Source organism: Rhineura floridana, chromosome 4 (assembly GCF_030035675.1).
Source record: "Rhineura floridana isolate rRhiFlo1 chromosome 4, rRhiFlo1.hap2, whole genome shotgun sequence".
In the NCBI taxonomy this organism is placed as follows: Eukaryota; Metazoa; Chordata; class Lepidosauria; order Squamata; family Rhineuridae; genus Rhineura; species Rhineura floridana.
This window is the reverse complement of record NC_084483.1, coordinates 93604817-93617536: the sequence shown is the minus strand read 5'-3', so window position 1 is coordinate 93617536 and position 12720 is coordinate 93604817. Positions and strand designations below refer to the sequence as shown.

Genomic DNA, 12720 nt, shown 5'->3' with positions numbered 1-12720 from the left:
CAGGAACCATCCACTGTACCATAAGGTGCTCGGATGCAATACCGCGGACTTTAGGATGTGGGCGGTCCATGGGCGTTTCCCCATACCCCTTCCCTCATTCCCAGCCAATCATGTATTTCCACTTTTGTGCATGTGCGCAAATGTCCAGGGAAATGGTGTGGTGTTGGGGGGGCTCTGCAATTATACTGCGCAGCTACAGCTGTTTATTTTTAGCCAGCCTGCGAACTGGGTGTCCGCTCCAGGTGAGATCTGCAATTGTGGCTGTTTGTAAAGCCCCCTTTTTCCTGCCTGGTCTTGCTCAAGTGCGGCTGGTTGGTGCAGGGAGCTCGCTTTGCTGGCACTTTGAAAACAGCCATGGGAAGGAAAGGGAGAAGGAGGGGGGTTGAAAGCAACGGAGCATCAAGTTTTGCCCCAAAGTGGTTGGGAAGCTGCTGGGAAGCCTCTCTCGGTGGCTCTTCCCTGATGCTGACGCCGCCGCCTACGTGTAAAGCGAGAGGCAGGCAGAGAGAGAGAGAGAGAGAATGGGGAGGAGCTGGGAGCCTCCACCAAGCACTGCGCTCTAGAAAAGCTTGGGGGTCAGGAACCTTGCAGTGGAGCCAGAGGTCCCAGCTCGCAACTTGCGTGGTATTCGATTTATGAGACATTGGGGGAGGGGGGGATGAAAGGTACAAGGACAACTTGAATCCAGAACATGCCTGGGCGGGTGTGCGCAAATATGCAGAGTCACAAAGCTGCCGCGCCACCCCAGGAAAAGTTGGTTCTGTAAGAAGGAGGGTGCTCCCCATTAAACTCTCAGCTTTCCTGCCATTCTTTACAAAAGAAGCAAGTAGTAGCAGCTCCTCAATACCCCCCTTTCCATTCTGTAGAAATAAGTGGAATTGCCAGCCGTATGTATCTCCAGAAACTGCAATATGCATAAAGGCAGAAAAGCATGCAGTCAGTTTTGCGAAATATAGCAAACAAAAACACAGGAATTATTGGCATATAAGTGCTTTGCTAGAGCATGTCGGGCACCCTCAACCATAGAGACTGGTGGTCTACCTTCCTAGACATGACACATTGTTACTTGCTTGCGGTTCCATGAGAAATAAGTGGAATTGCCAGGCGTGTTTACCCCCTGAAAATTTGATATGGAAAAAGGCAAACCACATACATTCAGTTTTGCGATATATCGCAAATGCAAGCAAACAACAATACAGCAATTATTGTCAGATAAGTGGTTTGCAGTTCTCTTTTATCAGAGGGAACGCTTCAAAGCGGAGAAAGAGGAAGGGATGTTTGGCAGCTCCAACCTCATTCCCCCTGCATGCCTTCCTATTACAAATTGTTCCTGGAAAATATGTCCAGCTTGCACGTGTGTGTGCAAAAGGGGGGAAGGGAGGCCCTGGACTCAGCACCACCACCAGCAGCCCCCAAGAATCGAGGGATCCAGCAGCCGCGTGGGGTTCCTTAGCTAGGAAAGGCGGCTGGGGGCTGGGGGGGAGATGGAGATCCCCCTCCCCCAAGCCCTGGCTTGTGAGCAATGTTGCCAGAAAGGAAGAAAATGTAGCTGCCGCCACCACCTCCCACCGCATTGAGCTCGCTACATCGCGGCACTTCCTATCCCGAAGCTTCACCAGTGCAGCTGCTGTGAAGTAGCCTCCTCCACCCCCGCATGAGCCGAGGAAGCTCAGCATGGCTCCGGTGCTGCTGGGGCTCCTGCTGTTCCTGGGCTCTGGGGTGGCACACGACCCTGTCCAGACGCCCGTTGGTCTCCGGCTGCCCTCAACTGCACAAGGCAGACATTTAATAGCTGTAAGTGGAGCTGTACAAGAGCCAAAAACTCGGTCAACTCCATTACAGCCACTACTTCCAAACCAACAGGAAATTCAAACTTTTGCACTCTTACATTCAAGCACATGCGCGTTATTGTGCTTTGGTGCAAAGGGAGAGAGGAGCATACGTCATATTTTGCGGACCAATTGGCTGATAGGGGGTGGTGGTTCAGGCAGAGCTGGGAAAAAGCAAAAAGAATGTAAGGGTCTTCCCGCTGTGTGTGCGGGCGCAAAAAAAGCGTATTTTTCAGATCGGAAAAGAGCGAATTTCAGGCAAAGTGGGGATTGTCAGATGACAAAGCGTATATGGAAAACGTGGATTATCGTGGTCAGTTTGGACGAGCCCTTATACCAGTTAGTTCATACCTAAATTTTCAGAACCCTCCCAAGTAAGGCAGATCTTTAAGGAATCTCAGTAACATTCATTCACCTAGGACTATCGGTTGTTTCCTCAATAAGTGCACATTTCATTCCTATTTGTTGCATGCTGAGAGCATGCATTCTTCTTCATGGTAGCACTTCAGTGTTGGGAATTTCATCGTTTCTGAGCATTACAATGTGTTTCACTGTTTTCCCTCAGGTGGTAAGTTCTTAGCAAATTCATTGTGAGTTCTGTGCTGAACATGGTTGTACAAGTGACATGGTCATCTTCCGTTGTTGTTTTTTAAGTTCATTATTGAGCACTTACTATGCTATGTTGCTGCACCAGAGTGGTTTGTTCCACTGGGGTTTGTGCCTAGCTTCAGTACACTTGATGATGTGATTCTGTAGAAAGGCTCTTGTTGCTTGTTGTTTTTTCCCTCTCTGTGGCTTGTGACCCTCCAGTGCTAAACTGAAATATATGAGCTGCTCATAATGTTTAATATAATTATCGTCAATGCTATAAACTCAGTTATTAAAAAGAAGACGGAGAAAGTAATGTATTTACATTTTATTTATTTATTTGTAATATTTATACCCTGCCTACTGACTGAAGTTCTTGAGGTGGCTTATGATATATTTGATATGCATCAAAATAGATAGGGAGCTTCTGTAGCGGGACAAAGGTGTGTTATACAAGCTTTACCCTTAGACATTCCAGCTGCTGTTCTGCTCCTGAATATCTGGGGCATGGCAGATCTCAGAAGAAATGGCTGCTAGAACAGCCCGATGTTAGCCCCTTGCAGGGTGGGGCTTCCTCACCTGGGTTTCCACTGTTGATATCTTTTGTACTTTGGGCTCCTGACAGCAGACACAAGATGTGCTGGAGAAGCAAAAGTGTTTACAAGCCTCCACAGATCTCCCAGTTGCCACTTTGCTTCTGAGTTTCTAGGCCACAGCAAGCCTCAGAGGAAATGCCCTGACTTGGGAATGATTGAATTAAATTCATTAGGGTTTACTCCCAGGTAGGTGGGGATAGGATTCGACCCTAAGCCCCTCATAAGGTGGGGTTTCCACAGTTGGGCTGCTTCTGCTGATGTCACTTTTTAAAACCTATTGGGCAGCATTTTGTGATCTATTTGCCCTAGAGTAATTACATTGACACAAAATGAGAATAGTCAACGCTAGATGAGGCCTGCACAACTCATAACCAGTCATGTATTATGTCATGTGGGTGCTTGGCAGCTCACCTGTTGTTGCAGTCCCAGGCAAGCAACAAAATATTGTGGATTGTGGGTTTTTTGTTTTGTTTTTTGCCATAACAACATAGTTTACAATGTTGGGTACTGCACAGCTAATACAGAGCCCCATCTCCAGGCAGCTAGCAAGTCCTGCTTGGAGATGGGGATCTATGAGGTACACACAGATTCCATTTCTTCCTAATGCCTTGGTGTGCTACTTCTGTATGTGCTTGTGTGGTGCTGGGGAGGAGGGAAAGAATGATTGCTTTAGAGATGTGAATCTCTCTCTGCACAGATAATGCTATGTTGTTTTTAATTAGGGTAAATTATCCTGTCCTATCACAGTCTTGTGTTTATTTTCTACAAAGGAAACTCCATGAATTTGTTGCTTTTCTGCTTTTGTACATTCATGCTCTAGGGTAGAACTAGCCTCTTTCAGGGATAAAAGTTCTTTTCCCTCTTCGAAACTGCTGGTTGAGCTTCCTATGCTAAATGTGACAGGGGAATGTACAAGTTGAAATTTGGAGTCTGGTGCACTGCAAGAATCAGTACACCAGAAGGCAGAATTCATTTTGTCATATCTCTCTGCCAGTCAAATCATGAAGTGATTTTTGCAGAAGGGGACAGAGAAAGAAAAGTATTTCAAAGACAACTGGAAAGAATATGACAAGAGTTGTTTCATTTTTAAGAGAAACAAGGCAAGCTAGTTCTGCTTAATGTGCAGTACATGGTGTCTAATTTCATAGTAACTTTCATTTTAACTGATGGAGCAATGCTGTGCCCATTCAGGTTAATGGATGGGGAAGAGTCTGTACAAGGGAGATGTAGCCCTGGGCAGACAGAGCCACATTGCTTTTGGTTGGTTGGTTGGTCATATTTGTGTGACCAGAAGCAGGCTTTTTTGTGTTTGTGATAAATACATCTTTATTCCAAACTAGAGTTCTGTGTGTATTCAAATATGCATATGATATTACTGCCTGTGCAGAGGTCTCCATTCATTTCAGTGGAGAGACCTGATTTGCTCAAACCTTCCTCCACTTAAGATAACAAGTCTGTGTTATTTCTATGATCCCTTGAGTCCCCCTGTGAGGTGGAGATAAATTATATTAAAGATGATATTTCAATAAATTAAGCTATACATCTAATCTATATAACACCTGTTGGATCTCTGTGTAAAATTGTCCATTGTAAATCTGGGTTTTTGCCTTTCATCGTCGTGAAACCATCCCACATAAAACTGGTAACATAATAAATTCTATCTGATTTTTTAAGCCACCTATTATAGTTTCTTACTTTAAACCTGATGTGGGTAACCTTTGGCCCTTCAGTTGTTGCTGAACTACAACTCCCATCAGCCCCAGCATGCATGACCAACATCTGGAGGACCAAAGGTTCCCTACACCTGCTCAAAGGAAATAAAATGAATAGTATATTAGAAGAAATTGGCTTAAGTGTGTGTGTGTGTGATCAGATCTAGGTTGTTAATCAACTGAACTATTTTTTTCTTCCCTCTTTCCAGGGAGGAATGAACTTTTAGCAAGCTTGTGCCCTCAGATTTTTGGATTATATCTTGTGAAGCTGTCAGTAGCCATGGTGCTCGCAGGGGGTGTGCAGAGAATAGATGCTGCAGGCACTCGGATTAGAGGTTAGTATATAAAACTCCCTTCCCTTCTTCTACACACACACAGTGTTAACAACCCTCTCTTTATTATTATACTTGTAAGACACTGGCTTTAGTTGCTGCACCACTTTCAGTGTAAAAGAGCTACCATCATATAACTTTTTATCCCTTAGTTCTTGCTTGCTAAGGTAACCCTGTGAAAGACACTCATGTAAGAATTGTAATGTCCTTTTAAAAATCTAGAAAACAGCTTTTCCCTCTCTTGGGTGTTGTGAACGGCAGAAGCTTATGGTATAAAGAGATAAAGGAAAGATTTGTAATATTAGCTACTTGGTTAAGTTAAAGGTGTTGGTTTTGCTATACAAAGCCCTATACAGCTTGGGACCATAATGCCTGAAATATCGTCTTACCCTTTTTATACCCAGTCAATCACTGTGCTCTGCAGGTGATACCATCTTGTCAAGAGGTCCATTCCACACAACATAGGAAGCGGACCTTTAGTATAGTGGCACCTACCCTTTGGAATTCCCTCCCCTTAAATATTAGAGGGACACCATCTCTGTTATCTTTTCGGTGCCTACTGAAGACCTTCCTCTTTCAGTAAGCCTTTTAAGTAAAGATATTATCCCAGTCTGCATCTGTGTTGGAACTGCTTTTTAAGATGTTTTTAAATATATATATTTTTAAACAAAGATTTTTTATTTTAAGATACCACAGAAAAAATTAAATATCACCTTCAAACTATTGATGTCATTTGTATAGATAGCTGTTGAGTTCAGATTTTCTGCAATAAATGCTATCTACACTATAGTGGAATATTCTTGAGTAAAGCCATTTTTATTAAATAAGTACCTTTCCATTTAGAAATGCAGGCTACCACATGTTGATCTTGCACATCAAAAGGATAGAAAAATCCTACACTTTTAACAGATGTTAATATTTTACCTTTCCCTCTTTTGGTATCATATGAGATGAATATTCATTATATTGTAGTTAAACAAGAGTATAAAAACATGATAGTAATTAGCACTAAAATTATGATTCATCTAGCAATGTCTCTAAGACCTCTCCATATATTTGACTTAGCAAAATTGGGATTTAAATACTTTTTTAAATTTTCATTATTCCAGTTATATTCCATCTTTTCCTCTAAGGAACTCATGCTAGCATAAATGGCTCTTCTCCCCCTCCCCCACTCCTCATTTTATTCTCACAACAACCCTGTGAGATAGGTTAGACTGAGAGACAGCAACTGGCCAAATGTGACTCAGTGATCTTCATGGCAGACTAGGGATTTATCAGAGATTACTGGACCTAGACAGGTTGGACTATGCATGTAGGTGCCACCACGTGTTATTTTCGGCACGTGTGGGTAGACCTGGTTCAGGGGGCAGAGCAGATGGGAGTGCACAGGACAGTAGATAAGATCCTTCTGTGCACCAAGTGTACATGAATTCATGTACATATGGTAAATTGCTGCTTTGTGAGGATATTTTCCCTGATAAGCAGGATAAAAATTAAGTTTTTCATTATAAAGACAGGAAATTGACTGGTATCGTGACACATTTCTGCTGTTTTATTACTTCTTGGGCCTGGTATTGGATAATACCTTAAGTCTAAAATGACGCTTTAGCAATCATTTGTACATTTGTTTCCCTGCAAGGTGAATCGCATCTTTTATTGGTTGGCGACCCTGGAACAGGGAAATCTCAGTTTCTGAAATATGCAGTAAAGATTACCCCACGATCTGTACTTACAGCAGGAATTGGATCTACAAGTGCAGGTAAAAGGAAATGTCCAAATGCAGAGACAACCACACTCAAGTGGGTTGGAGGGCCAAGCTTTTCACCCAATAGATACCTGTGGGCTACACCAATAATTTTTTCCTCCAAGTGTTTTATATTGTGGGAGGAGGGAATCAGCAATTTTCTTCTGAAAATATCTGCGTGATGTAGGCCCATTGGACTACTCTTCCACTTGCTGCCTGCCAACATCCTTTCATCGTCACCACCTCTAGCGCCTATCTGCAGCTCATAGCCCCCTACTTTCTGTACCCTCTTGCCTTTTGCTACAGCTTGACCACTAAAATGCTTTTGCAAGAAAATTGCCTCCACATACTGCCATTCTAAACAACTTTTTCTCTTTTCACTGAACTGCTCCCACCCATTACACATATGTGCGCATACATCTTGGCTAAAAATTGTGGAATGAGGAAAAAAGCTGATGCTGAGTTGGGCAACAGCAGGCATTGGTAGGTCAGGCCATTGCCCTGCCAAACACGTTGTTTCTAGTTTAATAACTTGTATAGTGGAATGTCTCAAGGACAGCCTGGTGAGGCTCTCTTGTGTACGCTTCACAGTCTTAGCTTACTGCATGCCAAACAAACCTGTTGACTGTTAGTTCAGCTTGGACCTGAATTTGTTATTCATAAGCAATATAATACCGGCTAGTAGCTCAATGAGGAAAAAGCATTCAGTGGAAAGCAAGTTGTAGGTTCAAGTCCCACCACAAGATATTAACGTGATCTGTACATTATTATTATTATTTCATAGCAAAACTTATTCCTAGAAAGAACGGGCCATAGCTCGATAGAACATCTTCTTAATCTTCTGTTCATCTTCTTAACGGAAATCAGATGCGATTACACTTGCAGCAAGTGCAGATTGGTGGCGCTCCTAGAAGAAAAGGTTAGGGGGCTGCAGCAACGCATAGACACCCTGCGACTTATCAGAGAAGATGAGGACTTCCTCGATAGAACACAAGAGGAATTAAGGGAGCGACACAAAGTACAGGAAGAAAGTGACAAGGAAGAACAGGACTGCAACAGCAACAAATCCCCGTGGACGACTGTCACTGTAAGGGCAAGGAAAAACAGGAGGGAGTCAGAACTGCTGCAACTAACAAATCGCTTTCAGCATCTCTCAGCAGACAGCACCCCTGAAGAGCCTCAACAAACTCAACTGCATCAAGAGACACTGACTGCAAAGGAAGACTCCACACCCCAGAAGGAGGCTGATGCACCACCGCTCGCGGCAAAAAGGGGACGGTGCTGGTGGTTGCAGACTCGTTGCTCAGGGGGGTAGAGGCGCGGGTATGCCAGACGGACAAAATGAATCGGGAAGTCTGTTGTCTCCCTGGGGCACGCATCCGGGACGTCGCTGACAACCTGCCGAGGCTCATTGGGAACCAAGATAGGTACCCCTTTCTCCTCATCCATGTGGGCACGAACGACACGGCCAGAAACACCTTGGAACAGATCACCTCGGACTATGAGGCTCTGGGTAGGAAGGTCAAGCATTTGGGGGTGCAGGTGGTCTTCTCGTCAATTCTTCCAGTGAAGGATAGAGGACTACAAAGGGAAAGGAAGATACTGCAGGTCAACGACTGGTTATGCAGATGGTGCCGACGGGAAAGGTTTGGATTCTGGGACCATGGTCTAAGCTTCTTGGAGGGGGAACTGTTGGCAGGAGATGGGCTGCACCTCACGAGGACTGGGAAGAATCTCTTTGGCAGAAGTATGGCAAAACTCAAGAGGGCTTTAAACTAAAGCCTCTGGGGGATGGAGATGATAGCTTAAATACCGATCCAAAGACAGCGGGTTGTAAACGCAATGATTTGAAGGGTACAGCAGACACTGGGAGGGAGAAAGGGATGCACGGCAAAGCTCACGGTATATTAACGGAGAAATCCAATCGGGACAAAAGAGACTTCTGCTGTCTATATACCAACGCGCGGAGCTTGGGAAACAAGTAAGGGGAGCTTGAAGTCTTAGTGCATCAAGGCAAATATGACTTCATAGGGATAACAGAAACTTGGTGGGATGACTCCCATGATTGGAATATAGCCATTCAAGGATATAAACTCTACAGAAAGAATAGAAGCAACAGAAAAGGAGGGGGAGTAGCGTTATACTTCAAAGACAAATACACCTCTATGGAAATCCAAGAGAGCGAACAAAGGGGTCAGGTAGAGACCACTTGGGTAAAAATAAATGGAGAAACAAATAAAACCGACATGGTAGTAGGTGTCTACTACAGACCCCCTGGCCAAGAAGAGGTGGTAGACGAGGCCTTTCTCAAACAAATCTCCGAAATCTCAAGGAGGCAAGAAGTAGTAGTGATGGGGGACTTCAACTACCCAGATATCTGCTGGGAGACAAACTCTGCGAAGCACAAAGCCTCCAACAAATTCCTTGATGGGCCTTGCTGATAATTTTCTCTTTCAAAAAGTAGAAGAAAGAACAAGGGGATCGGCAATCCTGGACCTGATCTTAACTAACACGGACGAATTGGTTACGGGAGTTAAAGCGGTCGGTACCTTGGGGGAAAGTGACCACGTAATGCTGGAATTCGGGATTCTGGGGAAAGCCAAAGAAGAATATAGTCAAACATGGACCTTGGATTTCAGGAAAGCCGAATTTAGCAAGCTCAGGGAAATGATGGGTAGGATCCCGTGGCTAGATAGACTAAAGAAAAAAGGAGCCCAAGACGCGTGGAAGTTCATGAAGAACGTATTACAAAAAGCGCAATCGCAAACAATTCCAAAGAGAAAGAAAAATGGAAGACATCGGAAAAAGCCAATGTGGCTACACGGAAGACTGGTGGAGGAGGTAAAAGTAAAAAAGAGCATGTATAAAGAATGGAAGGAAGGACGCATCACCAAGGAAGAGTACCGATGAGCGGCTCGGGCTTGCAGGAATAGCGTAAGGAAAGCTAAAACCCAGAATGAACTGAGGCTGGCGAGGGAAACGAAGAACAACAAAAGGGTTTTTCAGATATGTTCGAAGCAAGAGAAAGACCAAGGAAACAGTGGGACTGCTGCTCAGTGAGGATGGCAAAATGTTGACAGATAACGAGGAAAAGGCAGAACTGCTCAACACCTATTTTGCCTCCGTTTTCTCCCAAAAATGGAACAGTGTGCAACCTTGCATCGGTAGCAATCTCAGTAAGGGGTCGGGATTGCAGTTCGAGATTGATAAGGAGATAGTCAGGAAATACCTAGTTAACCTAAATGAGTTCAAATCTCCAGGGCCTGATGAACTGCATCCCAGAGTATTGAAGGAACTAGCGGATGTACTCTCGGAACCTCTTGCCATCATCTTTGAGAAATCCTGGAGATCGGGAGAGGTGCCGGAGGATTGGAGATGGGCAAACGTCGTCCCGCTCTTTCAAAAGGGTAAAAAAGAAGATCCGGGGAATTACAGGCCAGTCAGTCTGACTTCAATACCGGGAAAGATATTAGAACGGATAATAAAAGAGTCCATTGGCAACTATCTAGATGACAATGCTGTGATTAGAAGGAGCCAGCATGGGTTTGTCAAGAAAAAATCCTGTCAAACTAATCTCATCTCTTTTTTTGATCGGGTCACTAGCTTAGTAGATGGTGGAAATGCTGTAGATGTCATCTATCTAGATTTCAGCAAAGCGTTTGACAAAGTCCCCCACGACCTTTTGATTAGCAAACTAGTCAAATGTGGACTACATGGAAATACTGTCAGGTGGATTCACAACTGGTTGGAAAACCGTACTCAAAGAGTGGTCGTCGGTGGCTCTGCTTCGGACTGGAAGGAGGTCTCGAGTGGAGTGCCACAGGGTTCTATCCTGGGGCCGATACTCTTCAACATTTTTATCAATGACTTAGACGATGGGGTGGAGGGAAGCCTTATGAAGTTTGCGGATGATACAAAACTGGGAGGGATAGCTAACACAATGGAAGACAGGAATAAAATCCAAAGGGACCTGGATAGACTAGAAAATTGGGCTGAAATTAATAAAATGACATTCAATAAAGACAAATGCAGGATTCTGCATTTAGGCCACAAAAACAAAATGCACGGGTACAGGATGGGAAATACCCGGCTTAGCAGTAGTGCGTGTGAGAAGGACCTTGGAATTGTAGTGGATCGCAAGTTGAACATGACCCAGCAGTGTGATGCTGGGGCAAAAAAGGCAAACGCGGTTTTGGGCTGCATAAACAGAGCTATAGTTTCCAGGTCGAGGGAAGTAATAGTCCCACTATATTCTGCATTAGTCAGGCCTCATCTGGAATACTGCGTTCAGTTCTGGGCGCCTCATTTTAAGAAAGATATAGACAAGTTAGAGTGGGTCCAGAAGAGGGCGATGAGGATGATAGCCGGTATGGAGAACAAGTCTTATGAGGAAAGGTTGAAGGAACTTGGCATGTTCAGTCTGGTGAAGAGAAGGCTGAGGGGTGACATGATTGCACTCTTTAAGTACCTGAAGGGCTGTCACACAGAGGAGGGTACAGATTTGTTCTCTGCTGCCCGAGGGTAGGACTAGGTCTAATGGTTTTAAGTTGCAGGAGCGTAGATTCAGATTGGACATTAGAAGGAACTTCTTGACAGTAAGGGCGGTTCGGCAATGGAACCGACTGCCTAGGGAGGTGGTGGGATCCCCTTCGCTGGATGTCTTCAAGCAGAGGCTGGACAGCTATCTGCGGGAGATGCTCTAGCTGTGGATTTCCTGCTGTGAGCAGGGGGTTGGACTCGATGGCCTACAAGGCCCCTTCCAACTCTATGATTCTATGATTCTAACATGTGCTTTGCATATAGAAGGCCTTAATTTCAGTCTACAAGCTCTCAATTTTAAAAGAATCTAAGAGCGTAAGAGCAACTTGGGTAGATCAGACTAAAGATCAATTTAATCCAGTATTCTGTTCCCACAGTGGGCAAATATCTATGGCATGCCTGTATTTGTTGTTTCTTAGCAACTGGTATTCAGAGCCTTATTGCCTCAGATACTGGTGGCAGTGCACAGCCGTTATGACTAGTAGTTATTTTATAGCCTGATTCTCCATTGAATTAGTCTGATCCCCTTTTAAAGCCATCATCACATCTTGTGGTAGCAAATTCCAGTTTACTTTGTGAAGTACTTACTTTGTCCTGAGTCTCCCAACATTCAGCTTCATTATATGAACCTGGGTTCTATCTAATATTGTCTCATGAAGCAGGGCTTAGAAAGCGAACCTAGAAAGCCACCAGCAGCTTCACGGGGATACATGAAATTTCAGCCCAGTTTTGTTTTCTTTGGGAGGACCCATGCAAAGTACATGTTTTTCTGCAGAGGATAAATTTAGGGTTTTTTAATTATTATTATTATTATCTTTATACCCTGCCCTTTTTCCAAAACTGGAACTCAGGGCGGCTTACAACTAAAAATGGGTACATATAATTTGGAGATATAAAAATCTACATTTAAAATAGAATTAAACTCATTACAGCATTAAAACAATTAAACATCACCTAAAATACCTAAAACCAATTTAAGAATAATGTAATCAAACAGTAAAACAATACGGGATACCTCTAGAAGTCCTGTCCTAAACAACTTCTACTCCAAAAGCCTGCTGGAATAAATAAGTCTTCACCTGTCGACGAAAGGACAGTAAAGAGGGGGCCATTCTTGCCTCCCTCAGAAGGGAGTTCCAAACCCTAGGGGCAGCCGCCGAAAAGGCCCTATCTCGCACCCCCATCAATCGCACTTGTGACGCACCAGAACTGGGTCTTCCTTCTGTCCCACTCTACAGCACCCTAGATAAAAACAATGCACACTGTATGGATGTAAAGACTTGCAGACCCCATCATGCACACCTCCAACTTCTGTTTTAAGTTTTTTATCACCTTTCATTCAACTGTCCAGTGTATGGAACTCTTCAAGGAATAGTA

The 12720-nt window shown here is 44.1% G+C and overlaps 1 protein-coding gene across 4 annotated transcripts in view; it reads left to right on the top strand.

Annotated features, from left to right (window-relative positions):
* The window catches only part of MCM9 (minichromosome maintenance 9 homologous recombination repair factor), a 49660-nt gene that overhangs the window by 16056 nt on the left and 20884 nt on the right, over nt 1-12720 (top strand). For all 4 annotated transcript variants that reach the window (XM_061623708.1, XM_061623710.1, XM_061623711.1 and 1 more), the window contains exons 6-7: nt 4935-5060; nt 6700-6819. In XM_061623708.1, coding sequence (XP_061479692.1) covers nt 4935-5060; nt 6700-6819 — 246 coding nt within the window. The remainder of the gene's footprint in view (nt 1-4934; nt 5061-6699; nt 6820-12720) is intronic.